At 35.7% G+C, this 12,956-nt stretch overlaps 1 protein-coding gene across 1 annotated transcript in view; it reads right to left on the reverse strand.

Annotated features, from left to right (window-relative positions):
* Positions 1-2,173: 2,173 nt before the first annotated feature.
* The window catches only part of cactin (cactin, spliceosome C complex subunit), a 57,617-nt gene continuing 46,834 nt past the window's right edge, over positions 2,174-12,956 (reverse strand). Inside the window, exons 8-9 of the mRNA XM_023174719.2 lie at positions 8,845-9,144; positions 2,174-2,690 (exon numbers count right to left, since the gene is read on the reverse strand). Coding sequence (XP_023030487.1) covers positions 2,502-2,690; positions 8,845-9,144 — 489 coding nt within the window. The 3' untranslated portion in view covers positions 2,174-2,501. The remainder of the gene's footprint in view (positions 2,691-8,844; positions 9,145-12,956) is intronic.

The raw sequence follows: 12,956 nt of genomic DNA on the forward strand, positions 1-12,956 counted from the left end.
TTATCTGAATAGAGTATTATGAATTTAAAGTTTGGTTTATTCACAACAATCATAAGCAAGAAAAATTGTTTTCGATTCTGCCTACATTGAAAAATGTTCTGAGAGTGTACAAATATTCCGATAAGTTGTAAGAAATTAGCATTATGCGATATTGCACATAGGAAATTATGTTGATACTCAGGACATATCTTCAGTTTTGCTCAATCATCTCAGGAACCTTCACTTTCAGACACATAGAATATTATGACTTTCTAACAATTCATCTCTCGAACGCACGGGTATTTTGTAAACTTTTTCTTTAAACATTCCCCACAAATAAAAATCTAATGGATTAAGATCGGGTGATCTCGCTGGCCAATTCCATGGTCCCAAGCGCCTCATCCACCGATCGTCAAATAGTCTATCCAGTTCTGCGCTCACTTCTCTTGTGCAATGTGCAGGAGCTCCGTCTAGTTGGTACCAACAGTTTCGATAATCTTCGAGTGGCAGATTATCCACGAAACTGTCTACAGTATTCTCCAAAATATTCAGGTAGCTTCTGGATGTTTATGACTCCTCGTATATCACGTACCTCAATTTGTTGTCCGTCAACATGCAGAAGACATTAAAACTAAATTTTTCTTGAAATCCGGCTTCTTTTGTGACGTGAGGATTTTCACTGGACCAATAATGACGATTTTTTCTATTGAAAATCCCTTCTCTCGAAAATTTCGATTCATCAGTCCAAATAATTTTAGTTAAAAAAAGTGGATCTTCTTGAATGCGTGTCAACAACATTTCACAAAATTCTACTCTCTGTTGAGGATCTTGAGGCTTCATTGCTTGAATTTTGGTGAATTTATAATCATGCATTTTATGTCTTCGCAAGATTCTTTGAACCGATGAATATTTTATACCCAAATCTTCTTCAGCACTTCTTATCGATGACTCGGGAAATGCGTGAAAATATGCTAAGACATTAATCTGGTTGTCTTCGAAAGTTACGGGTCGAGGCAAGTTTCTTGGTGCTTTTAAAGTTGATCCAAATGCATTGAAATTGTTCTGAATTCGTATAAATTTCTTGAGGTTCGTTGGCGGTAGATTCGGATACATTTCATTGAACTTTCTACATGTTCTGCTGATAATTTTGTCACACTGTCCAAAAATAATTAACAAATTCATAAGAACTTCGTTTGAATAGTTTTGTTCCATCGTTTTGAAGGTATTTGCAACTTCTGAAGTGACGAAAATGTCGATATTATTAGGAGAATGTCACAACGCTACTGTCAAATAGTAATCATGGCCTGCTTACCAAATACCGAATGGAAATACCATTCTGAAGGGACATTTTCACAAATAAATGTTCATAAGTCCGAAACTTGACTAGTTAGGTATAGGTATGATATACATAGAAAGAAAGCAAATTTCAGCAGCTTTCCGAATTTTCAATAATAAACAGGGTGTTCCATTTAAAATAATCAAATTTCTGCAACTTTTTCAAGCAAACGAAAAAACTGTATTTTTTTACCACCCTGTATTGAAGTAACGGAGATTAGGCTGACGTGTGGGAAGTGTCCAAGTATCACCTAACTCCAAACCAAATTTCGATATCATAGTACTTCTTAACTAAAAGATATCGGCATTTTTAGAAGTCATGATTTTCGAAGAAAAAAATTGAAATTAATTTTTATTTCGAAAACGGTAACAGATAGGTATAGGGAAATATCAAGAAAAGTTGTCGGGCAATTGTTGGAGATTCCAAAAATAATATTATATACAGAGTGTTCCATTTGAAAAATCAAAGTTGCTACTGCTTTCTAATAGAAGCGGCAATACCGCATTGTCGAAAATATTTTAGTTGGCTAGAGAATGTCCGAATATGACCTCCATTAAATCTTCAAAGTGATCCGTTGTCTGGTTCACCAGAAACGTCTAATGTGCCATCCACCGTGAATCAGCCTGTGTATATATATATATATATATATATATATATATAATTTTGAAATATATATATATATATATATATATATATATATATATATATATATATATATATATATATATATAATTTTGAAATATATATATATATATATATATATATATATATATATATATATATATAATTTGAAATATATATATATATATATATATATATATATATATGATAAATTTTGCCAATAAATTAAATAATTAGTGAAAAAATTAAATGTATATTCTGATCCTTTTATAAAAAATGGTTGACACTTTGGAAAAAATTCGATCTTGAAAAAATTAAATAAAGTTACTTAGGGAACATTCATTCCAGCAGAGTTATTCTGCTGAAAAGTTACAAAAGAATCTATAGCTGTAATCGGCTATAATAATATGGGAACAAATCCAACATTCTCTACCAATCCTATGTAGTCCGAATGAAGGATTTTAGCAAGCCTACAAAAATTAGCAGAAAAACCCTGGTAGTTATTCATATGTGAAATAAATTGATCCATGAGAATAAATGTATAACAGTAAATAAAGAAGTTAACTCATCGTCGATATCGATATCTCTTGAAATGGAACCATAATTGAAATATGTTGTTGTGAAACTGACATCTAAATCCTCTTTTGTAAGAATACTCCCATTCCCTATTCACAATCTTGAAAGCAATGTCTTCGTATGGAGGGCCTGCATGGAATCGTAGGATGGTGAATTCTTTATTTTCCAAGCACGGAATCTGAAACAAAAACAAATGTGAATGATCTGAATAATTTATCTTGTAGTGTAGTCAAGAAAAAAGGGTTTATTTTTCACATAAAAAACTGAATGTTTGCATTTTGTCGTTTCAAAACAATTTCATTTAATTGATTAAATGAACGAGATTCTCTCTATGAAGGTTTTTTAAAAACAATTGAATTGAGCCAGTTGAAGGTAATGATGAAAATTCAAATATTATGAAGACAAAAAAGAGAAGAAGATATAATGAAGACTGTTGAAAGTGTATCAAGTGATTTCAACACAAACACCTCGAATATCAAAAAAATTGCTTTTGAAAAATCATGTTTTTAGATAAATAGATATGGCTTATATATCCCATTTAGGGATTGCGACCCTATTATAGCTTTCTACATCCTATGTTGACTAGGATGGATGAGTCCCTATGATCGCCTGGGTCACATCAGCCTCTCACATATCTTGCAATTTCTCTTAAATTTCCAACTCTGGTCCTTTTCAGATCTTTTGCCACCTCTTTTGACCAACTAGATCTAGGTCCTTTTTTTCTTTTTCCGCTATCATACTACATTATCTTTTTTTTTATCCTCCATATGTGTTTTTTCCATCTGACTCCTTATTTCTCGATTTCTAAAACTATGTCCTTTCCACATTTTTCCGAAATTTATCTGTTTATTCTTCTCCTATATTCATTTATAACGACTCTAATTGGCCTCCTTATTGTTTCCAGTATTTTCCTTTCTACCTCCCTTAATGTCTTCTTCATCTGTCTTAGTCATTGACATTGTCTCTGCTGCGTACAATATTGACGGTCTCATTATTTTTTTATACATTTTCATTTTAGTGTTGCTTGAGATTTCTTTACTTTTTACTAGTTTCCTGTTTTCCTGTAAATTTTTGTTGGCTTTTAAAATGTTCTATTTTATCTCCATTTCCCTACTTGCATATTTTGTTACTGTGAACCCAACATACTTCTCATTATGTCTCTTCTCTAGAGTCACTAAGTCATCTGTGTAGCCTATTAATTGTCCACTTCTTGTTCTTATTGATTCATTGTTCTTGTTGCATATTTAAGTGCAATGTTGAAAATAATTATTGAAATTGCCTACCCTTTCATTTATTTTAAATTCTTCTGTTTCCCCACAACTTGTCTTAACGCTTGCTCTAATTCCATACAATAATATTGCTGTGAGTCTCCTCATTTCAAATGTACATCTATTTTATTGCTGCTATTAGCTCACTTTCAATAATCGAATGAAAAGCCTGTTGAAAGTCTATAAAGAGCAATTCTAGGTTCATCTTGTACCTACACGCTTTTTTCATAATTTGTAATTTCCATAACTGTAGACCTTTCCTGTACGAAATCAAACTGATATTGTCCTATTTCTTTCTCTATTGTTGCCTGTAATGTGTTTTTTACTAGTGTAGTTAACATTTTATAGGCTATTACTGGAGCTTTATTCCAACATCAAACCGTTAGAATTTACATACAATGTTATCCTTATTTATACTGCTAGGTACCTGCATCTTAATTGTCTTTAATTAATTTTACAATGTGGCCTTATGTAATTGTCAGGTAAATCTGATTATTAAAATATTATTTCGACAAGCTATACAGGGTGTCCCTGGACTTCCTCTTTTCCCCTCGGGAATGTATAGATGAGGTCAAAATATCACCAGTACTTCATATAACTTTTTTTCCTAAAAGTCTTCGTAACCAAGTTACGGGCCCTCGAAGTTACAAAATGAAAAATATTTTCTCTTTGATAACTTTTCAAGTGAATATTCAAAATCATCCAAATTTTGGTAATTGACTAAACAAATGAATTCCGTCGATGAGCTTTCATGCAGGAGTCAGTTGTTTTGCTACAAAGTCAGGAACGGACTACCCCCGATGGTCCACACCCCAAAACTTTGAAATGACAGATATTTTTCAATATTTTTCAACAAAATAAGGTTACTTGGACAATTTTATGAATAAAAGTACTCGTGTGGAAAGTCGATCGGAGCAACGAGTCTTGATAAAAATGTAGTTCTACTCGACGACATCAAACCCGCTCGTCCACCATTATTTGAAATGAATAATTATCAAAGCAGAAATAATAATGATAACGTTAATTCAACAACATTTATAACAGGAATAATACAAAGTATGCTAAAATGAAGTCGTAAACAAAAAGTACAGTACCTATATGGAAGTTTAAGTCACAATTGTGATAGCAGATATTTTTTCAAAAGAAATATCAGGTTCTGTAGATTCGTGGTGTTTTTAAACTAACAAGCTACTCTACTATGAAATATCGAATTCATTCCATATTTTGTATGTACATAATACGTGTGGAATAATCACGTTTCGTGTTGATCAGTTATCTGAATCTCATGAAACTCAACATTCGAATGTTTCAAATTCTTCTTCACAGCTAAACTGTTGAGGAGTTTCACTGATAATTATAATTTTATGGGAGAAATTCTTTAACACGAATCTAAATTTAGCTGAAAAAACGCACATCGGAAAAAATATTTACTATACTAATAAAAAGCAAACGAATGAACTACAAAAACGGCTGCACATGATCAGGTGAAAAATATCCAGGGAATAATATTTCTTTCACAGATGTTGACAAAAAAACCTTTTAGAAAGTTTTGATAAAAAATGAGAAACTGGAATGCGATTTTGTTTTGTTGAGTGGTGCGTTGTCATATGACTATCATTGTATTGTCAATATTCTATAGGATATTTTGAATTTTTTTGATATGGCCGAACAGTTTACATTCAATGAATATGCAGATATGCATGTATTTTATGGACGAGCATTTTGTAATGCTGCAGAAGCTCGTCGTCTGTATTCCGAGCATTTTCCCAATCGAACGGTACCGTCAAGAGAAACATTCGAGCGTGTCGATCGCAGCTTGAGGGAGACAGGTATGTAATAATTGATAATTAATTTGAGCACGTTGTTTTATTTCAATATTATTGTAGGTACAGTTTTGCCAAAACGAGGTGGTGAGGGCGCTCCTAGGACTGTACGTACCGTTGTATTGGAGGAAAATATTTTGGAAGCCGTCGCTGATGATCCTTCAATGAGCATCAGAAATCTATCAGAACAGTTCCATACATCCAAGTCCACTATTCATAGAATAATTAGGGAACAACTGCTCCACCCATTTCACATCCAGAAGGTACATGCCATGACACCTCAAGATTTTCCAGCACGACTGGAATATGCCAATTGGTTCATGGATAGGCAAAGAGAGGATATGACTTTTATTAATCGAGTTTTATTCACTGATGAAGCAGGTTTCAGTAGAGATGGAGTTATCAACTCTCATAATCTCCATATATGAGCCGAAGAAAATCCCCATGGGATATTGCAAACCAAACACCAACGGAAATTCAACGTGAATGTTTGGGCTGGTATCATAGGAAACCATCTTATAGGACCATTCGTTCTACAGGACCGATTGAATGGAGAACGTTATTTGGAGTTCATTCAGAACGATTTGAATGGACTTTTGGAACATGTTCCATTGCAAACCCGAAGAGATATGTGGTTTATGCATGATGGCGCTCCTCCTCATTTTAGTTTGATTGTGCGTGACCATCTGAACCATATTTTCCACAATAGATGGATTGGTAGAGGTGGGCCATATTCATGGCCATCGCGATCTCCGGATTTAAATCCATTGGATTTCTTTCTGTGGGGGCATCTAAAAAGCCTTGTTTACGCTACACCTATTCACACAAGAGATGCATTGTTGAATAGAATAACATTACATTGTGAAGCCATACGAAACGACCCTGGAATGCTATTTCAAGTACAGAGAGGGTGTCTTCGCAGACTAAGAAAATGTATAGAGAGAGAAGATGGTCATATCGAGCAGTTTCTGTAGCGGATTTTTCATTTCTGTTTGCTCTTGAGGCTCTTGAGTTTCGTTAGTTAAACGTGTTTGCATTATAAAAATTCGTTATGAACATTTTACCTATCATTTCCATTTTCCTTAAAAACTAATATTTTCGAATAATGGTAGACGTCTCAGGATAAATGTTGTTGAATTAACGTTATCATTATTATTTCTGTTTTGATAATTATTCATTTCAAATAATGGTGGACGAGCGGGTTTGATGTCGTCGAGTGAAACTACATTTTTATCAAGACTCGTTACTCCGATCGACTTTCCACACGAGTACTTTTATTCATAAAATTGTCCAAGTAACCTTAATTTGTTGAAAAATATTGAAAAATATCTGTCTTTTCAAAGTTTTGGGGTGTGGACCAACGGGGGTAGTCCGTTCCTGACTTTGTAGCAAAACAACTGACTCCTGCATAAAAGCTCATCGAAGGAATTCATTTGTTTAGTCAATTACCAAAATTTGGATGATTTTGAATATTCACTTGAAAAGTTATCAAAGAAAAACATTTTTCATTTTGTAACTTCGAGAGCCCGTTACTTGGTAACGAAGGATTTTAGGAAAAAAAGTTATATGAAGTACTGGTGATATTTTGACCCCATCTATACATTCCCGAGAGGAAAAGAGGAAGTCCAGGGACACCCTGTATAGTATACTATTAGGTATTGGTACACCATCCTCATTCATAATATTATTATGTTCACTTATTTCTACACTCTCATTGGCATCTAGATGCCTGTTGTTGTTAACTTTTCTAACTAATCTTTATTAACTAAAGTCTATGGAATGGTTTTGTTGCAAAATATGATGGGTGACAGCTGAAATGCTAATTCTTGTCCATTCTGCCAATCATCTGGAAATGTTTCTTCTCTACATATTTTTTGTGTTAGTTTATATATTCTTTCTTTTAAAGATTCCACACCATATTTTAGCAATTCCATATTAGTACCGGCTGGCGTCAATATTTTGGTTGGTTTCCGGGTTCTGCCGTGGTCTTCTTTGGTTACAATCTCCAAAAGTTTCAACTGCAACAGTCATCTTCAGTGATGTTGCATTGTTTTATATAGCAAGGCGGAAATAAATAGTTCCCCCGTGAGCGAAACAACTGCTAATCCAATTTCCAAAAATAAAAGAGTGTTGGATAAATAATTGAAATATCTATTAAACAAGATATCACAAGACCCCCACTTAAAAAAAGTTGGTAGTTTCCTATATATAATGGAGGCAATTCTATGGATACATCAAAATAAAGATAAATATATATTTCGGGAACATATCTTCATGGACATGATACACGAAATAAAAATCAATATTAGATGCCAAAAATAAATAACGAAAAAACAAAAATACAAACTGAATATTTTCCAATGAAACTGTACAACCAAATACTAGTGAAATGGAAGTATTACACAACTAAAAAATTAAAGTACCAACTAAAACAATCATTGCCTGTCAAGAGTGTGGACTACAGATTTTGTGATTAATGTTTCTGTGTTTTCTAAAGTTAAAACTGTTTATATATGTATAAGTGTGATATAGGTATGTAAATATCTAATTTTTGACACACTAACATATTTTTTATTCTTAAATATTTTTTCAGTATGAGAATACTCTCTACAATTATTGTGACGTCCCTAAACAAAAAACTGTTGTGTGACTATTGTAACACTGTTTTCTGTAAATATTTTTGAAGGTGAATAAATATCTCATCTTATTGCCTTACTCATTAAAACGTACTAGAAATTATACCTTTTTACAAAAATTTTGTCTGACTTTGATTTCCAGTCTCGTTCAAAATCTAAGAGCGGTTGGGACTATTTACTTCTGCACTGCATAGCTTCCTTTTCCTCTGCAAGTGCGTGTTTGTGTTTCAATTACAAAGTGGAATAAACTGTCTAATATTTAAGTGCATACTGGAATATTCAAATTGCCAGATATCGAGTTGGAAAATGGAATACCGAATGTTTTTATAGAATGATTATTAAAAGTATTAACGGTTTTTATGAAATTTCACAAATAAAAGCAATTGTGTATTAAAAAAAGGTTAGGTTGTTCGGAGCAGTAGCCATATCATTTCGTTTTCATTAGTTTGTCAACTCATATCGGATGCACAAATTGATGACGCATGTGTATTCTTTCGTTGGCCCAACTGCAACTGTCTATCAATATTCTGATCAACAAATCTCAAGGATGTTTGTCCGAAAAAAATATACCTAGATGATATCTTACAACTTCAATATGTACTCACCAAAAAGTATTCGGGCGCACTGCTTTTATCTATTAGATCAGGATAGAAAATGTTGAACTTGTACCCTTGCACAATCTTTGGTGGAGGATTGTCCATATCATAATGTGTCTGATTATATTTATTCCATTCGAAACCTGTATGAACTCTGTTGAAATACCTCGGTTTCCGAGGTCTATACTTATCAGACCACAAATAAACTTGGCTATCTAGAGCTTGTTCCACAGAAAATTGTGCTTCGTCCGCATCCATTCCCTTTCTCGCTTCCTTTTGAAGCAGCAACTCTTCCTTTGTGATAACATTCTATAACGAAAGAATTGTATTATTATCATTCACAAAAGTTCACAGTGTCACTATTTTTCGGGTTTGAAGGCCGTCACTAGCGCTAGCCAATTGCTCCAGCAAAAATCAGAAAGAAATTCCAAAAATCTACGGCCACCGAACCCGAAAAATAGTGAGACTGAAAACCTCGGCTGCGAAAGCCTTAACCATTTTGTCATACACAAAAGTTATTTTTATTGAAATCAAGAAGAGAACCTTCAAAGCGTTTTCGAATTTTTAAATTAATTATTTTGAGAAAACCACAGAAATGATTTTGAATCGCATAATTCACCAAAATATAAATTAATTGCCATATAGGAGGTCTGTTTAAAAAATAAGGTGAATTTAATTCAAATATATATATAGGTATGTATATATATATATATATATATATATATATATATATATATATATATATATATATATATATATATATACATATATACATATATACATATATATATATATATACATATATATATATATATATATATATATATATATATATATATATATATATATATATATACATATATTCATAAATTTTTATTTTCCCCTTTCAAAGAAGTACCTCTCAGATATAATAAACTTGTGCCAACATTGTTTTCATTCCTGGAAGCAATTTTAATATGCACTTTTTGTTATGTCCTTGAGCTCACTCAGCGATTCGGTTTTTATTTCATCAATCGTCGCAAACGCCGTCCTTTCATTGACCACTCCAATCTTGGGAATAGGAAAAATTTGCAGGGTGGCAAGCAATGACAGCGAGCAGGTGCATTATCGTGATGCAAAAGCCTACAACACCGGACATTTTCTTAGCACTGCTTCTCGCAAGCGGCGCATACCTTCAATATAATACTCCTTATTGACCATACGACCATTAAAAAAAAAATAGATGTACTGTATGTGGAACATAATAAAGACGTATTATTGACCGTAGTGTGCGCTGGTCAGGCCCTTTCCCCCAAAGCTCCGATACATTCGGGAGGGCGCGCCAGCATTATCAACCAATAACCACTCCCCACACCGTGAGGTAAGTGATCATTGGGTCCGAGAATCATGTGCCCTGAGCAAGCGCAGTGAGCCAAGAATGACAGTCTTCTGCATCTGTGCGGCTGAGATTTCTGCCTTAGTGCGGCAAGCCGGTATGATTTTAATATTCCAGAGTAGAGAGGAGATCATTCCACCAAGGTCTCCATTAATCAGAACAACCATATTGACAGAGTGATCTGGATAGAGTCTGCGGAGTTCGAAGAGAAAATCTCGATATTTCATCCGTTTTTCCTCCTCTTTTCTGACGATATTCGTCTCGCCAGGAGAACGACAATTATCGTTTTGCTCTGATGGACGAGAATGACTACATCAGGCTTATTAGCTTGTATGAGCCTGAAGGTGGGGAACGAATAGTTCCAATAAATTCGGCACTTCCCATTTCCCGCAACGGATTCAATATCCCCCGGACCATAGGGCAACACCGGTGCCTCGTCAATACCGTAAAAGTGCACTCTTAGGGCCGCGTTATGTCGATGGATATAGGGCGAGACCGCATATGCTGGACATGTGCATTAGGGTCTCGGGCGCCTCGCGGCAGGCCCTGCACCGTAGACCGTACCGCGACTGCGGTAGACTACGGAGAGAATGTGCAGCATCCTACACCATCTGGATGCCGGAGAGACGTATACTTACCTCGGGGTGGAACAACGCCACTCACAACTGGTGGCTCTCTCCACGTCAAGTATCAGCACAAACTTCGACAGATCTGGTCATCGGAACTGTCGGGGAAGAACAAAATTCTTCTTGCTTGCCGTTCCAATCTTACTCTACTCGTTTGGAGTAGTGAAGTGGACTCGACGTAAAGACCCGCAAAATGATGCATCTCTATAGGAGTTTGCATCCCAAATCGTCCGTTCTACGGTTGTACTTCCCCCGACAAGAGGGGGACCGTGAACTTTTGAGTTTGGAGTGTCTACATGACATAATGGTACTGGATACAGCCTGTAAAGTCGTCAGGAGTTCAGATCCCCTTCTCTGCGTGGGCCGTGACCATGAGAGAGCAGGAATTGGAGCATTTCTCTTTAGGGCAGCTGCCCGAGCAGCTGATGAACTCGCTATAGTTTTCGACTCTGAACGAGGTGACCACAACTCTGTCACCAAGTCGGAGCCCGTTCAGCAAAAATCTCAGATAAAAGCCGCAGAGATCACCTTACTTCTGCGGTGACACAATGATAAGCCAATGCATGGGGTCTTCTTCAATAACATTGGAGACCTTGGCTTACCAAAGCGCCTGACGTTCGCTTTTCTCAGGTAGAGTGGGCTGAAGTCGGAAACTGAGGGGTTCATCATGGCTTGCCAGGATGGTGTCTTCAACACCTTAGTCTGCCGAAGACGTATTATTATTATTGACCATACGATCATGTGGCGAGAACTCTTGATGCACCAAACCACGGTAAACGAAAAAAACATTGAGCAAAACTTTGATATTTCATCGAACTTGTCATGCCGCACATGACATTACAGATCAGCTGAATGGGAGGATCATCAAGACCATTTCCAAAGATACCCCTGGCTAGTAGTTTGATTCAGCTCTGAAGATCCATCAACTTGTGCTTTTGAAGTCACGGAAGTTATTCTATCATCGATGAATGCATATATTCCTTTTTTAATGAAACGATCTTCTAACGGCAAACCTTGATACAACAGAAATTGCGAACAAACTGTCGCCTCCAAAAATCTCGTCTACCGGCAGTGGCGCAAAAATCCCAGTGCCGAAAACCGAACCAGGTTCATTAATGCTCGCAACAGCTACAAACAGAGGATAAATGAAAGCAAAAAACTTCACAATCAGAGAATGAGAGATAGACCGCTTGCCAATTCCAACAGGTCTAGATCCTTCAGGTCCGTAGCTAAAGATGTTAATCAGAACTTTACAAAATTCACAATTCCACCACTAACACAGGCGGACAGCCATAGAAAAAGCAAATTTACTAGCTGAACAATTTGCGTCCCACTCCACAGTAGATTTTCTAGAAAAGGCACCACCTACTATTCCACCATCGTACTTAAGAAGTGCGGAAATGAACTCGTACCAATATTTTGCAGACTTTTGAACCTGTCTTACAAGAAAGGGGTTTTTCCTTCTTGTTAGAAGATTGCTCGCGTTCACCCTATTCCTAAACCACCATATTATCAAGTATTTGGTGTATGACTCTTCAGCTTCCTGAAAGCACGGTCCCTGCAAGTGGCTGTCGATGGATATCTCTCGAATACTTTCACCATCAACGCTGGTGTTCCCCAGGGATACATATTGCCTCCAATCCTCTTTTTATTGTATATCAACGACTTATTGGAAAAAAACAAGAATCCAATCCAATATTGTTATCATGTATGGAGTTCCGCCCCCAAACATACCCTAAAGCTGCTGGATTCCATCCAGAAAAGAGACTGATTGGAGACGCGAACATCACTTGCAACCTTGATAGTCTGGAACATCGAATAAAGGCTGGAGATTTATATCTCTACTGTAGATACTTTCACGGAAAGTGTTCGAGTGACTTGGCACATTGTATTCTACCAAGAGCGGGACATATCAGAAATACGCGACGGACTATGGCTGCTCATCATTATGAGGTTCAACTCAGTACACCCCGAACTTCACTGTTTAAGAACTCTTTCATTTGGAGAACGGCGTTTATGTGGAATAAACTTCCTGAGAACGTTTTTCCAAATGGATTTAATCTTCAGCAATTCAAATCCAATGTGAATCACTATTTTCGTATAGGCACCGCTCTAAGAGC

Source organism: Leptinotarsa decemlineata, unplaced genomic scaffold (assembly GCF_025532065.1).
Source record: "Leptinotarsa decemlineata unplaced genomic scaffold, Ldec_3_MD MMD2_tig00003736_RagTag_RagTag, whole genome shotgun sequence".
Lineage (NCBI taxonomy): Eukaryota > Metazoa > Arthropoda > Insecta > Coleoptera > Chrysomelidae > Leptinotarsa > Leptinotarsa decemlineata.